The following is a 14,576-nucleotide window of genomic DNA, read 5'->3' on the forward strand; positions in this document are numbered from 1 at the left end:
AGTAAAATAAAAAAATAATAATTGTGAAACCTTGTCATTGATCAAGAGGAATGTCTCTTCACTTCGCAGACATTACTACTCTGATAGAGGCCGAGAGAAATATCCCTCCAGTCCCGCGGTCGACTTCAAGCCCACCAACCATCTGCCAGGGGACAGGACGGGTCTAAACTACAGCCTGTGGAAACATGGCAACATCCATGCTCAGGACCGGGAATTGTAGACAGTGACTTGCTCATGTTAAACCAGAGGGAACCGAACTGAAACTGACAATTCTTAATTTCTTTTCATCAACACTTCACTCTGCGGATAGATGGGCTAAAGAGGTTGATGTTTAAGAATTTGAGGTTTACTTTATATTGACCTCAATGTTCCAACAAGATGCCTCTTCTTAGTGTCTAAGTACCTGCCGCTTCTCTTTTAATGGCTCAAACACAAAATCATAACATCTCTGTCAAAACAACTGTACTATTGTGTCACCTAAGGTTTGTTTGATCATTTTTGTCATAAGAATAAAACAAAGTGCCCAAATTACGATAGACATTATTTCTTTCAATCTGTAAATGTGTGCACCTTGTTATGAGGTGTTGTATAAGAATCTCACTCAGGACATCCATCCCCCTACATGGTAGAGGAGCAGCAAAACAAATTCTGGGTAAATTTGACATTTTAACTGTCCAATTTGAAATATATATGAATTGGAAATTTACAAGACATTGAATTAAGTTCCATAGTAGATGCAGAACTGTGTTGCTGTCCTTTGGCCTTACATGAACATCAAAGATTTGACTGCTCTGCACATGCAACAATTACTGTGAAAACAATTAATTTAATTGAGGCAAAATTAATTTTAAAACAGGCAAAATGAATGAAAAAAAAAGATGCAATAAACATTTAGTGGACTGAAATAAAAAAAGACAACAAAAAAGTAAACTTATTTTTTTATTCCAAATCATCAAAAGATACAAATATGAAATGACAAAACTGAAAAAACAAGAACAGAACAAAAAGACCAGCCAATGCGGGGAACTCAGATGGGTGATATAAGGATGTATCTGTTAACATAATGATGAACGTAGTATTCTATAAAAAGTAAAATGGTAGAGTGTGTGTGAACATGACTTGGTCTGCAAAAGCCAAAAGGTTTCAGTATATCTGTGTGTGTGTGTGTGTGTGTGTGTGTGTGTGTGTGTGTGTGTGTGTGTGTGTGGTCGGTCTTAGTTCATCAGTAATTCCATCTGCACCAGTCTTGCGTTGGTGTCCCCGGCCATGTTGTAGGGGATCATGCCAGCAAAGGTGATCAGGGCTCTGGCCTGGCTGCGCAGTTGCTGTTGAAATAAAATGGCGGCATGTAGAGTGTTAACATAATGCCACCATTTATATCTCATCAGACTCACTGATACTACTGATTATCATACATTTGCACGTGTGTGTGCGTGCGCGTGTGTGTGTGTGTGTGTGTGTGTGTATGTATATATATATATATATATATATATATATATATATATATATATATATATATATATATATATATATATCAGCATAGTAGTAACAAGAAACTGCATTACATCATAAAAATGCTAAAAATATGTTTGAGGTTTTAATTAACAAACAGTGTCACATTACATGTTTCCTACAATTAGCGATGACATACTTATATTTCAATTTAATTTCTGCTTATGCCAAAATGTGTTTATGCCAGGGTTTAGAGTTATATTGTGACTCTTTTTAAACTACAAATTCTCAATACTGGTACGGGTCTTGCAAAAACAGTGCCTATCTATCTTGCCCTAATTTACTCTTTATCTGGTTCAGCTGTTTCAGGTTGTCCCTCTGCTCTATCAAAGTCTGTCTTCTCACCATGTCTCTGTCCTCTATGGTCCTCTGTGGTCGTCCTGGCGTGCCTGCTTGCACCCCCTTCAGGCGTTTGTGCTGAGTGAACAGGATGTTCATGGTGGCCAACAGCACTTCAGACAGGTTGTGGCGCACCTGGGGACACAGAGGACACTTTTAGAAAGAGTCAAAGAATAATGCTGTGTAGTGCATTGTGAGAAAGTCTGAAAGTCCCTTTTGAGTGTGCAGATCTTGATCTCACCTCATCACTGAAGTTCCTAAAAGCAGCCACTCTCTCCTCCACACTGTCTTGGCTGAGCGGAAGGAGCTTTAAACGCTCCATCACCTGACAGGGACACACAGAGAAGGGACGACATTAACAGAGGAGCTTCACATAGTCAATGCGATATTAACAAATCAACACAGGAATTGTGGTGTCACAGACTAGGTGTGTAACAAAATGTTACTTTATTGAAACTGTTGGGTTGCACTCACATCGTAGGCTCTGTCAACGTGTCCTGCGTGGTACTCATCAAAGAACGTTGTCAGGTCTAACAGCAGGTAGAAAGTGCTATCTACGGACTTGTCTCCGGATACGCCTTGAGAACGATACCTGCAGTAGAAAGAGGAAATTATTTAGTTCTTGATGCTCTTTGATGCTCTTAATTAGATTGTGTGTGTGTGTGTGTGTGTGTGTGTGTGTGTGTGTACCTCTCAGCAATAGCCACTGCAGTGTTCTTTAGCCTCTCCTTGTTGGACTGAGGAGCGCTGACCTGGGCAATGACTGGACTCAACAGCCTGTTCATCAACTCTAGCACCTTATCTGGATTCTACACGGAGACAGATAGAGAGAAACAGAGAGAGGACTTTAAACCAACAGCTGTAAATGACAGCAACTTTGCAGAAACACAAGTGGTGTACATAGATGCAGAGGTCACAGAGGAAAGATCTGCTCACCTTGGCCAGCTCGTAGAGTTTGACCGCCTCCTCAAACAAGCCCTTGTTCTCGGCCTCTAGAGCCACTTTACTAATGATAGCTCTGGTGTCCCCGGCGAACTTATCTATGACTCCAGGCTAGAGGGAGGAGAGGAGATCAGAGTGAGAGAGTACTACAGTTTTGACGGTAGAGCAGAGGGTAACTATCCTCCTTAAGTTCTTAGTCTGAATTCGGCAACTAAACATGAGATCAAATAAATACATCAAATAAAAGTGCAAATTAGGTAAAGTAACAAAATCCAGACATCTGATCCATGAACATCTATGGCATTGTACGCGTGGGACTGTTTTGTGCTTTTTTCTCTCGAAAGAGTGTAATGGGATCCTGTAGCAGAATGGAGAATTTGGGTTAGTCCGTGTCAGAAAATTATATTCATATCCACCACTACCAAAGCAGTAAGAATGTCCTTGATATGCTACTAGTGATGGGCTTACCATCCCAACAGCAACACACTGCAGCTTCTTATGAAAGCCAATTGAACTCACAGAACTGGAGACATTCTAGGAGAAAATATTTTACAACCAACACCATTTTCATATCTAACAAAAAGCATGTACCAGTGCTACATTTAATCTGATATACAGGAGCTGCACCAGAATGGCTTCTTTAAATTCTTTAATCAAAAATCTTTAAGGGCTGGCTCTCGTGCGTGATGATAGATGTATTGTAAAGAGTAAATAGATTTCTCTTATCAGGTAGTTCTCCAATTATGCGTACAAAAAATGCAGCCTAGACACTTTAGCAATTATAAACAGCAAACTCACAGTATGTCCAACACTACAAAATCACTACAAATTAGTTTTTGTAAATCAAATTCCTACTTCAACAACTTCACAGCACAAAGACTTTTAGTACAAATATTTTTTTTTTTTTTCAAAACACTGACTCTGACTAAACCGTGATTGCTAGTTGATCTTAGTGCAACATTAGCCACATTTAACCAGAAGACAAACTGGAAAATTAGGCTGGACTTTCCAGTAAAGTCTTCGATGTTTCAGGTCTGAGCAAGATGACCAGAATATTGTTCAGTTAACATTCCTTCCATCAACTGTACTGAATAAAAGAAGTCGGAGTTGCCTTCATAAAACTCTGTAGTGCTGGCAATCTTCCAATCATATAAGACCGTCCCTCCAAAAAGTCTATGTATGTGCAACCACCACTGCAATGTTAATTTAACATGACATTAGGAAATATACTGCAGTACAACCCGTGATTAGTCAGATTCACAACACAGACAAAATAGGTTCCCCAGTGTGTCTTGTGGGTGGAATGAAACATACAGCAATGTGACTTTGGAAGTGAAGGCTACAATGAAGCATTATGGAGAGCTTTTTGATCCATGACATTGCAACAAAGTGCTGCTAAATAAAGAGTTTCAAAACACATAGAAGACGTGTTGAAGAAAAGTGGGGGGATTTCTGTCTGTCGGACTGACTGAAACCTCCTCCGTAGAGCAAGGACCCAGAGTAACAGAAGAACATTGTGAAGCAGAGAAAGAGGACGAGAGAGCAGGTGAGAGGCAAAGACACGTACAGTAATAGAAACACAACTACCACCGAAGAGACGAGGGAATGATCAGACACATTCTTCCTACCTTTCTACTGCCATCCTTCTCTAATCTCCCCAACAGCATGTCAAACTGTGAAAAAAAGAGTCAGATATGCCATATCAAAAACATGTCAAATATGCAATGTAATACCAGAGAAACAAGTACACTATGTACAACAGCCTTGAAATAAACCCTTCTTGAAGTGCATGTAAACAAAGTCTAAAAATTAAAAGCCAAACACAACTTTTACACAACTCTTTAGCTACATTTAACAGTTTTAGTTTTAGTATTTAAATATGCAACACTTAGTTATAGTAATACTTAGTTAAACAGTAGAATCAGAATGTCTGAGATGAAGGAGAACATTTAAATGGATATGCTCCCACTCTCTTAAAGTTGCTCTAAGCAATGTTGGGTGATGTCACTTGTTGAAGTATTGTCAAAAAAAACAGAGGTTAGCTCGCCCCTCCTCGTCCCTTCCGCTCACTAACCCTCCAACCCAAATCCTTCTAGTTGGTTATTGGCTGGAACACTGTTCATGTTTCATGGTGCAGGTTGGCACAGTTTGTTTTTGTTGCCGTCTACAGAGACAGTGTGTTCAGGGGACAGGCAGCTAGTGGATAGGGAGGAGATGTTTGCTTTTTTGTGACAAAAAATGTTGTAGCCCAAAAAAAACGCATGACATCGCTTAGAGCAGTGATTCCCACAGTGGGGGTCGGAACCCACAGGGGGGTTGTGAGCCAGAGAGGGGGGGGGGGTCGAATGATTTCCAGAAATAAAAAAAATTAAAACAATTAAAAATAGCATATGTTAGCCATGATTTTGACACAAGATAAAACTGTTGTGTTATTTTGTGTGTTATTTTGTGTTGTCAATATGCTTGTGTTTGGATACGCCTATAGTGCGTGCGCCGTTGCGCGCAATGTTTATATACGTTTATTTCCAGAGGGTCTCTGAGTTAATGTGGGGCACTCACCTCCCGACTCTCAATAACAAGTTCACTGACACAACGCATGAACATGTTTTCTCCCTGGCGTCTTTCTCATTGCTGCAGAACAACACAACAGTAGGCATTAGAAACAGGCAATGTGGTGAAAATCACTGTGACACACATCTTCCCCCCTTTACAAACTGTGTGTGTGTGTGTGTGTGTGTATATATATATAGATATATATTAATATATATATATTATATTATATATATATATAATATTATATATAGAGGAGAGAGATGAGAGAGAGAGAGAGAGAGAGAGAGAGAAGAGAGAGGAGAGAGAGAGAGAGAGATGAGAGACGAGAGAGGAGAGAGAGAGAGAGAGAAGATGAATTATACTGCTAGTGTAGGATTACTTACCGTAAGAAGTAGAAATACTGCAGGGCTTCCCGTGGATCAGTAGACTCAAACTTGCGAGTGTACAGCATGAGCAGACGGATGAAGTTGAGGCGGCGTACCATGGGAGGGTCACCGGGCTCCTGGCTCACTACAGAGAACAGGTGAACACATTTTGTATTACTAAACTGTCTTTCTTGAGTGTCAGTACCTCCCTATAGAACAAAGGTGATTGAACTCACACAGCTGAGCGCTTTGGCCAGACGACTTCAGCAACAGCCCCAGCTCGTACAGGACCAAGGCCACGTGCACAGCATGACTCCGAAGTCTCTCTACACGAAACAAGAAAGCAACCGCTGCCTCAAACTGAGCTGTCAGAAACAACACCTGGAAATACAGGAAGGGTTGCTGGCTCGCAGAGAAATGGGACTCTCCTGTTGGAAAAAAGATGAGAGAGAGAGAGAGAGAGGGAGTTGGTTTAGGTGACCCAGGGTTCAACATTTTGCCCACCAGCCAAATGGCTAGTGAATGTTCAAATTTGACCAGCCACTAAATTTATTAGCATTGTTTTTTGGGCTGGTGATTGAAGCAAATCTACCAGACACTTACATATTTTACCAGCATTTGGCTGGTGACACAATTTATCGTTTTCTTATCAGCTTTTAACTATATTCAGCCCCACAATTTAGCAGAAAGGCTTTTAAAGACACACAACATCAACCCAGGGCTAATAGCCTGGCTTGTTTTTAACCTCCAGATCCCCAATGGTTAAAGTTAATGGTGTTTTATCCGGCAATCTTTTATCTTCTACTGGCTCCCCCCAAGGATGTGTCCTCTCCCGTCTCCTCTGTTTTATACACAAATGAAAGCCGTTCACAAAAAGATGGAAGACAGGTTTTTAATAGTGCTGTCAGTTAAACTTGTTATTGACGGCGTCAACTTTTTTATCGCGAGATTAACATTCTTTTTGGCCTAGCAAACTTTGTAGTTTTTTTTCATATGCTGTTGCAACAACTAGTAACATTAGAAAAACTACAACACCACACCAGATCTAGCTAAACCGGAAACAAAACAGGCACGCCGCACACACTTGTTTGGGCTTGCGAGCCGGCCAAAGAGTAGTAACGTTACGTTTGAGTGGGCGGGGAGCGTGAGACGCCGAAATGGATGCCACTAACACTCTGGATGGAAAGTTTACTTTTTAAAAGTTGCCAAATGGTTCTCTCTCTTTTATCCCAAGTTACATTTCCATTTACCGGAACGGTTTTAAATGTATGTATTTTATTTACTATTGTGTATTAGATATAGTGGGTATCTCCTGTTTTGCTGTATTTTTTGTGTCTTGACCTTATGTCTGCTGGCTGTACAAACACTTGCCCCTCAGGGACAACAGCATTTTAATATAAAAACAATCTCCGTCCTCATGAGTCTTTTAGCAATTAGCGTTTTCACATCTAATCTCTCTAAATATAACACGCCTGAAAAAGCATATTACTGACTGACAGTTACTATAGAAAATATTTGCTTGCCATTATTGAGTATATTGTAATGTACTAAACTATAATACGCATTGAATGGCACCAGGTTAACTCTGGGTCTATACATGCCATGTCATCTGACAGTTGCTATGGCAACTTACATGTAAGAATTTGAAAACATTCTGTCAAGCGCAGGTGCTTAGTCATCAACTTTACTTTTTAATTATAATCCCTAATCCTCTTGCTGGCTGAAAGTTTGAGGAGTATAACAGGGTGAACCATGTCAGCCATTTTATTGCCTTATCTCAGACTAACAGCACTTTAGTTCAAAAACGGAAAGCGCATGAGAGAAGAAGAGAGGGAGAGAGCGATGAGGAAGGGAAAAGGACGAAGGAGGAGAGATAAGAGTGTGGGTGTGAGGAGGAGGGGGGAAAAAGCTGCAGCAGATTGTGCAAACAAGAGATGAGAAAGAACAAATGCTCATGCAAGGAAAGGACAGAGGAAATCAGTGGGAGGAAAGAGGGGAAACAGCTGTGCAGGTGTACGGAGAAACAGGGATAGAAGATAAAAGGAGAGGACAGAGAGTCAGTGAACAAAAGGACAGAGAATCAGAGAACAGACGAAGCTGGCAAGCACTGGCAGTATGTGAGAGAAATGAAGAAAGGATTTGGGCTTTACGTCCCGCTGTGAAGCAAGATGGAGGACAACAAAGAATACGGTGCCAGACAACCGAAGGAGCTGAGCAGCATGAGAGAAAACAGAATGAGGCTTCAGGCTGTCCTTCCCAATGAGCAGAGAGAGAGAGAGAGTGGGAGAGGGGAAATAGGAGAGGGTGAAGGCTACTGAGAGAGGAAAGGAGTGCTGCCTTATCTGAACGGAGCAGGATCAGCCCGTGGAGAAGGCAACACCCAGGGGAGAAAACTGCTTTCTCAATCTGTGGGAGTGAAGGCCTCATGCCCTTATGCTTCCCTTATTTTGTGCATCAGGGGGCACGCGGTTGTTACAGAGGGTAGTTTGATTTTGAAATTAGTGTGTGAAAAATCCAGTCTTGGTAGTTGACTTGTTGTTGACTCTGTTGTATATTATATTGCAAGCACAGAACTGGATAAGGCATACACTTATATCACTGCACAATGTTGAGCTATTTGGAGTATGTAACCTTGAGCCTTTCACCTTACACAAAAACTACTTCCATCACTTGTCTTGTGTACAACCCAATGTGCAAGACCTTGACTTCTTCTGAGGAGGGACTATCCAAAAATGTGCCAAAAATTCAAAGAGACCGAGTTCTTGAAGTGAGAACAGGGCAGCAATGGGATGCAGCCAGGAGAAAGCATGGCTGGACAAGAGTTAAAAGCTGCAGCTGTTTCTTTTTACTTTATTGAAGGCATTTGTTAAGGCCCATTGAGAGACAAAGCTGGAGAGACATTATTTAATTTTGCAGTGACTGGCTGAATCATATAAAAGATGAGAAACTGTGTTGCTGTGTCTACATTTGGCAGTCTAAAAATCAATTCCAAACAGATTTTAGCTCATTCATCCACAAACTCATGAACTTTTGTTTCTACCTTTTTCAACAAAGGATTCACAGTTGCAGTTACTGAGGCTCATGGGTACTGTAGTGTTTAAGGCTTTACCATACCAAATTAGTAAAAAAACATGATTCTTTAGAAACTAAGCTGAATTGTTCATAGCTGTTTGTTTTAGTGTAGTTAAATTATCCATGGGTTTCTTTGTGAAGGAGAATCGAGGCTTTCAGTTTCTTTATATTTTTCAAAGGTGGCTTATCCATATCTGCAAATTGAGGTTTTTTGTGTGATTATGTGTGGATACACATATTTTTCCAGCAGCCTTGACAATTACCTTGTGCGCCGGTAATGGGCAGGAGAAGTTTACACGTTTTATTCAGTAAACAGCTCTCTAGCTGTCCACCACCTGAAGTGTTTTGTACTTGAATTCCTGTTTGTACGGTAGGCTCTCTGCAACATGCAGTCATTGTCATACACTTTAGCCTGGATTGATAGTATTATATGAATACAATGGTGTCATGCTAGTCAACCAGTGTATTTCTACCCAATTTCCCCCTCCAAAATCACTTCAGAAGAGTAGTCACAGCGCTTGCTTTGGTGTTTGTAAAGTGTTAACGTTTAACAAAGAATGGTTCCAACTAGAAAAGATCCTTTTTCATTTTTATCTTCTGTGTAGATGCACTCTCCTACAAAATCACCGCGGTAGTCGAGAATGATTTATTATTTCCAAATAGAGCTATTTATTTAATCTTTTAAAAATTCTTTTGTATTTTTCACATTGCAATATATATCGAAGGAAAAAAAAATAATCGCAAAGTCAGTTTTTTCCCCCAAATATTGTGCAGGGCTAAAGTCCACCCTGGTTCAACCCTGGTTGAGCCTTCGGTCCCTTGGTGTGAAAGGGGAATTACATTCCTTCAGTCATGGCGGGACGCCAACTACTGCTGCCTGAGGCGCCTATGGCTCAGGAGGTAGAGCTGTCCTCTACCAATCCGAACCCCAAATCCTATTCCGTCGGTGTGTGAATGTTTATCTAATGAGGGGGCACCTTGTAGTGTGTAAAACAACACTAAAGACCAGAAAAGCACTATAAAAATTACATCATTTACATAACAATGATAACACAGTGAGGTATACAGATTTAAAATGCAGCTCCATACCATAGTCCTCCAGCAGCTGTTTCTGCAGCTGTGGCAGGGTCAGTCTGTCCTGAAGAGAGCTGCTGCCGTCATCATCAAAACACACCTGGTTCAACTGCAGGGACAAAACATGGTACACCCAATGTAAAAAAAAAAAAAAATGGAAGGAAAGACACAACTTTTGGTTTAAAAAAAGACTGCTTCACTAAACAAACACACAAGTCAAAGGATTGCCAACAGTGAAGCCTTGAAAACAGGCATTAAATAATGATCATGAACTGGGTCAGCTTCTCCTCTGGTCAGTGCTCTAATGCTTTATATTTGAATAAACCTAAAAGAAAAATGCCAAAATGAAGTATACTGTACCTTAAGCCAGAGGTAGTCTTCAGTCTTGTCTGCCACCTCTCCATGGTTATCACTGATGTCACATTTCCCGATCAGGCAGTAGACGGCTCTCTTGTAAGGGTCAGCGCTGTTCCTCAGCACTCTGCGGTAGTGGAGGCGAAGCTTGTTCTCTGAAGTCGGGGAAAGGCTGAAAGAAGGAGATCCAGAAGCATAAGTGATGATACAGTTTGACCTTTAACATCTAAAAATATGAAGACAAAGAGGCGTTCTTACCGTCTGTCAGAGCTGTTCATATACTCTTGAAACCAGGTCTTGAAGTCTCCTAGCTGATGTTGCACTCTGTTCACAACCTGCATGGCTGCATTCAGATCTCCGCAACGCAGACAGTAATAGATCACAGCCCACACTGGATGGCCCTCGATCTCACCATCCTGTTGCACACAAAGATATTCACTACAGTGGTGACAATATTCCATGTCAAACAAAGATTCTGTCCCCATATTTAGTCTCTGACCTGAGCATAAATTGAGCTTGTTCTAACAAACTCATCATGTAGCAGTTTATAATCTGACTGTTACGATGGGCAGATTTACCAAAAATAAAAAAAAAGACATTCTGTAGTCTGTCTATGTATTTTTTTTTTGTGATCAAATATTTTTATTATACACTTAAACAAAAGACAATGGAAGAAAAAAACTGTGTGTGTGTTACCTGCATGCCGGGCAGGGGCCCTGGTAGTTTAATGTTGAGGAAGCTGCGGACTAGTTGGTACGTTCCAGGTACTCCTCCTAGTTGAGCCTGATGGAGGTTCCCAAACACAGTCACCATGGTGTAGTTTTTATAACTGGGAGTGGGAAACACACCACACACACAACACACACCACACAACACACACACACACCACACACACACCAACAACACACACACACACACACACACACACACACACACACACACACACACACACAGAGAGAGAGTTCATCATCATAGTACTACTGTATGTCCAGTCCACTAAAAGCTTATACTGTGTTTCATTTACTTACAATTAAATTGGCTGCTGAGTGTGTGATGAGGATTTTATTACAAGAAAAAGATAAATATAATTTGATTGTCTGTTCTAGCTCGGAGGAGGTTTTTCCCGAACTGACCGGAGTTAAGAATACCAACACAAAGAAAGTGGAAAGTGAGGGATATCTGGCGGAAAGTCCGGCAGCACCAAAACTATGGGTGCATGATATATCGACTCAATATTGTTATCGTGAAATCACGTTGCACAATGTGATATCTAAAGTGTCACGATAAATATGCAATATTTTCTTTATATTGTGGAGCGCTGCGTCCCGTTTGCTGTGTGGCTTAGTTGTGTTTGATTTAGAGCTCGCTTCAAACGCTATAATGATCCTGTTTCATTGACCAGTTACCGTGCCAATTGCACATGTTATTGCACGTCAGCGGATGGGTCCACTACGTAACAAACCCTATGGAGCGTACCACGTGTGAGCAGATTTCAACAGAGTGACAGTGTAAGTGAAGAAATAGATAGAGACAACAAAAATGGAACAAATCAGATTAGAGATTGTCCTGTTGTCTTTATTTATTTTATACTGTCCAGCCAGTAAACATGTCCTGTTGTCTTTATTTATTTTATACTGTCCAACCAGTAAACATGTCCTGTTGTCTTTATTTATTTTATACTGTCCAACCAGTAAAACTTGTCCTGTTCTGTAGACATGGTTATTTACATATTCATGCTGTACCAGTCCAATATGACTGTCAGTTGAAATAAACCTTGTGTTGTAAGAAAACTTGTTTCATTTTTTATGAATCTATTTTCATGTGTTTTTCCGTAACATTTGTAATTTTACATATGTTTAAAAATACCGAAATAAATAACAATATTGCAATATTCATAATCAATATCACAATATCACATTTTGTCAATATCGTGCAATCCTGGAACCGGAACCAGAATCCCGTAAATGATAACTTTTTTGATATAGACTAGGGGGACTTCAGCCAGATTAGCCACTGTTAGCGTACAAACACCAAAGCAACATGTCTACAGATAAAAATGGACAGTGCAGTGTGTACGGCGGATAAGACAAAAGTACTAATAAACAGTATATTCCTACAGTTCTCACTACTGTTAGATGCTCGGAGCGGCTATGTTAAATTGTGATGTCAGGGTTAGTTGAGGTTCTCCCGACGTTGGGGGTGTTCCGTTTAAACCTTCTGACTAGGAACTCAGAAATTCCAACTTCCCAGTTCAACTGAAACACACCATTAACCTCTTCAAAAACAAGACCAACCACATTAGAAAAACAAGCGGGTACCTGTTCTCTAGGAAGCTGAGCGCCTGGCGTACGAAGGCCATTTGCATTTCAACAGAGGTGCGACTTTTGAGAGTGTCTTTGGCTGGAACCAGCAACACATCGGTCATCTGCTTCACCATCAGCCACATGTCTGATACATTCTGGAGGAAAGAGAAAGGGCAACAGTCAGAGTTACATCAAGGCATGTATAGAGAAAACAGAATGCATATTAGCAGTCAGAGTAGAACTGACCTATATCTTTGCAGAGGACAAAATCATTAAATCTGAAAATAACAATTGCATGGTGAAGGTAGACGTTCTTACCTTGTCATCCAGGCTTTCTGCTACAGAAGCACATAAATCTCCCAGATTAGGCTGAATGTGACCATTCACTATCTTCTCATTGAAAATATAAATCTAAAAAGAGGAAGAGGTGGTGATAAAGGGAGACAAAGAGAAAAAGGGTATAAGTGATAAGCTCCCCAAATTTTCAGTTAACATTTCTACATTTGCAAATCAATGTTTAAAAAATTGAAATCCGCCTACAAATTCATCCACACTATGACCATCGAGTGAAATGGTTCACAACAAAAAACAAGAAAAAAAGGATCAATATGTTTAAAAGGTCATCAAAGAGGATAAAAAAAACAAGACAAATGACGCCGCATGCAATGTGTCGACACATGATCAGAGGAAAAAGCCACAATAAATGACTGCGTCATGTAGCTGATCAGAGACCAAGAAAGAGTGAACGAGAAAGGTCAGACAGGATGATGAGAGGGAGAGAGGGACGGTTGAGAGACACAGAGACAGAGTGAGAGAGAATTACCCAGAGTCCCCCTGTAACATCCAATCAATCAATATGTTTGATCTGCCACTTCCTCTCTTGCTGTGACCCCATTTTAACTGAATTATCAGACAGAGGACATAACAAACAGTCTCATTTACACATCTGTTTTCAGCTCATTTTAACTAGTCAATTCAAGAGGTATGTTGTCTTTAGATTAAGTGTTAAGTTGTACCCAAATGTGTTTTATGGCAAATTCATTTAACAGATTAAACTGAAGCTAGAAACATAATCTCTTTTCACAAGTTTATTTTAGACCAAATAATAATTAAAAAATAATTATTGATGTTTGTAAAAGAGCCTGACTGGTAAATCAGGGGGTAATATTAGCTAATCACATCAGGTCGGCATATGTGTCTGCGTCACTATTACAGAGTTTGTCCACCAGACAGCAGTGACCAGAAATTTTTTTTCTTCCCCAATTGTAAAATGACACGCTCAGTTCAAAGTGCATCACAATTCTTTATTATAAAAATTTGAAAGATTCTTATTAAAAATGTTTATTTTATGTTTTCATGTGGGGGTAAAAAAATTAATATTGGAAAATATATAATTTTTATACATACAATACATTTTTGACTCTGATGCGCCCCAGTGGTAGAATTGTAAGAAAGAAAAGAAGACACTGTGACACGGAGTATAAAATAGAATGGAAGTCATTTTGCATCTGGTATACATTTTTACTGTTTGAACTAAATGTAACGGTGTGCCCTAACCTGGAGTTTCCATGTACAACAAAATGATTAGACTGACGGCGACTCACCTGTCGCCCATAGGCCACCTCCACACTGTCCAATGCACTTCTTCCTGGAGCTGCCACTTCACTCACAAAGCTGGGCTACAAACAGTAAAGCAGCAGATGACTTAATAAATACACTGCATACAAGCAAGTTGCATTATTGAAAGAAAGGTAAATAAAGCTAGAAACAATCGAAACACCAATTATGTACCAACAAAACTGTTAACCGTGTCTAATGTGACAACATTTAGCATCTTTAATTAATCCTGTTTTTTAAACTAAAGATTCTGCATTAGAAGAGTCTTTCCAGCCCAGATAGAAGGACAACCTGTCCACAGTGTTTCCATGCCTGCAGGCTGGAATAAGCTCCCACTGGACGACATACGGGATAAAAGTATTTGACTTTACCAAGGGTGACAATAAATCTAGAACTTATGGGTCTCAGATGAAATAGTTATTCTGCTTAGTTTTGATGGGGGGGG

At 40.2% G+C, this 14,576-nt stretch overlaps 1 protein-coding gene across 1 annotated transcript in view; it reads right to left on the bottom strand.

Annotated features, from left to right (window-relative positions):
- Window positions 1-926: 926 nt before the first annotated feature.
- Window positions 927-14,576, bottom strand: part of nup93 (nucleoporin 93) — a 31,607-nt gene continuing 17,957 nt past the window's right edge. The window contains 18 exon segments of the mRNA XM_032522773.1: window positions 927-1,325; window positions 1,858-1,986; window positions 2,093-2,176; window positions 2,326-2,443; window positions 2,542-2,660; window positions 2,788-2,904; window positions 4,422-4,466; window positions 5,353-5,411; window positions 5,414-5,424; window positions 5,730-5,856; window positions 5,948-6,139; window positions 9,873-9,966; window positions 10,218-10,383; window positions 10,470-10,627; window positions 10,908-11,040; window positions 12,530-12,669; window positions 12,833-12,925; window positions 14,119-14,193. Coding sequence (XP_032378664.1) covers window positions 1,215-1,325; window positions 1,858-1,986; window positions 2,093-2,176; window positions 2,326-2,443; window positions 2,542-2,660; window positions 2,788-2,904; window positions 4,422-4,466; window positions 5,353-5,411; window positions 5,414-5,424; window positions 5,730-5,856; window positions 5,948-6,139; window positions 9,873-9,966; window positions 10,218-10,383; window positions 10,470-10,627; window positions 10,908-11,040; window positions 12,530-12,669; window positions 12,833-12,925; window positions 14,119-14,193 — 1,971 coding nt within the window. The 3' untranslated portion in view covers window positions 927-1,214.

This window comes from Etheostoma spectabile, chromosome 8 (genome assembly GCF_008692095.1).
Source record: "Etheostoma spectabile isolate EspeVRDwgs_2016 chromosome 8, UIUC_Espe_1.0, whole genome shotgun sequence".
NCBI lineage: Eukaryota > Metazoa > Chordata > Actinopteri > Perciformes > Percidae > Etheostoma > Etheostoma spectabile.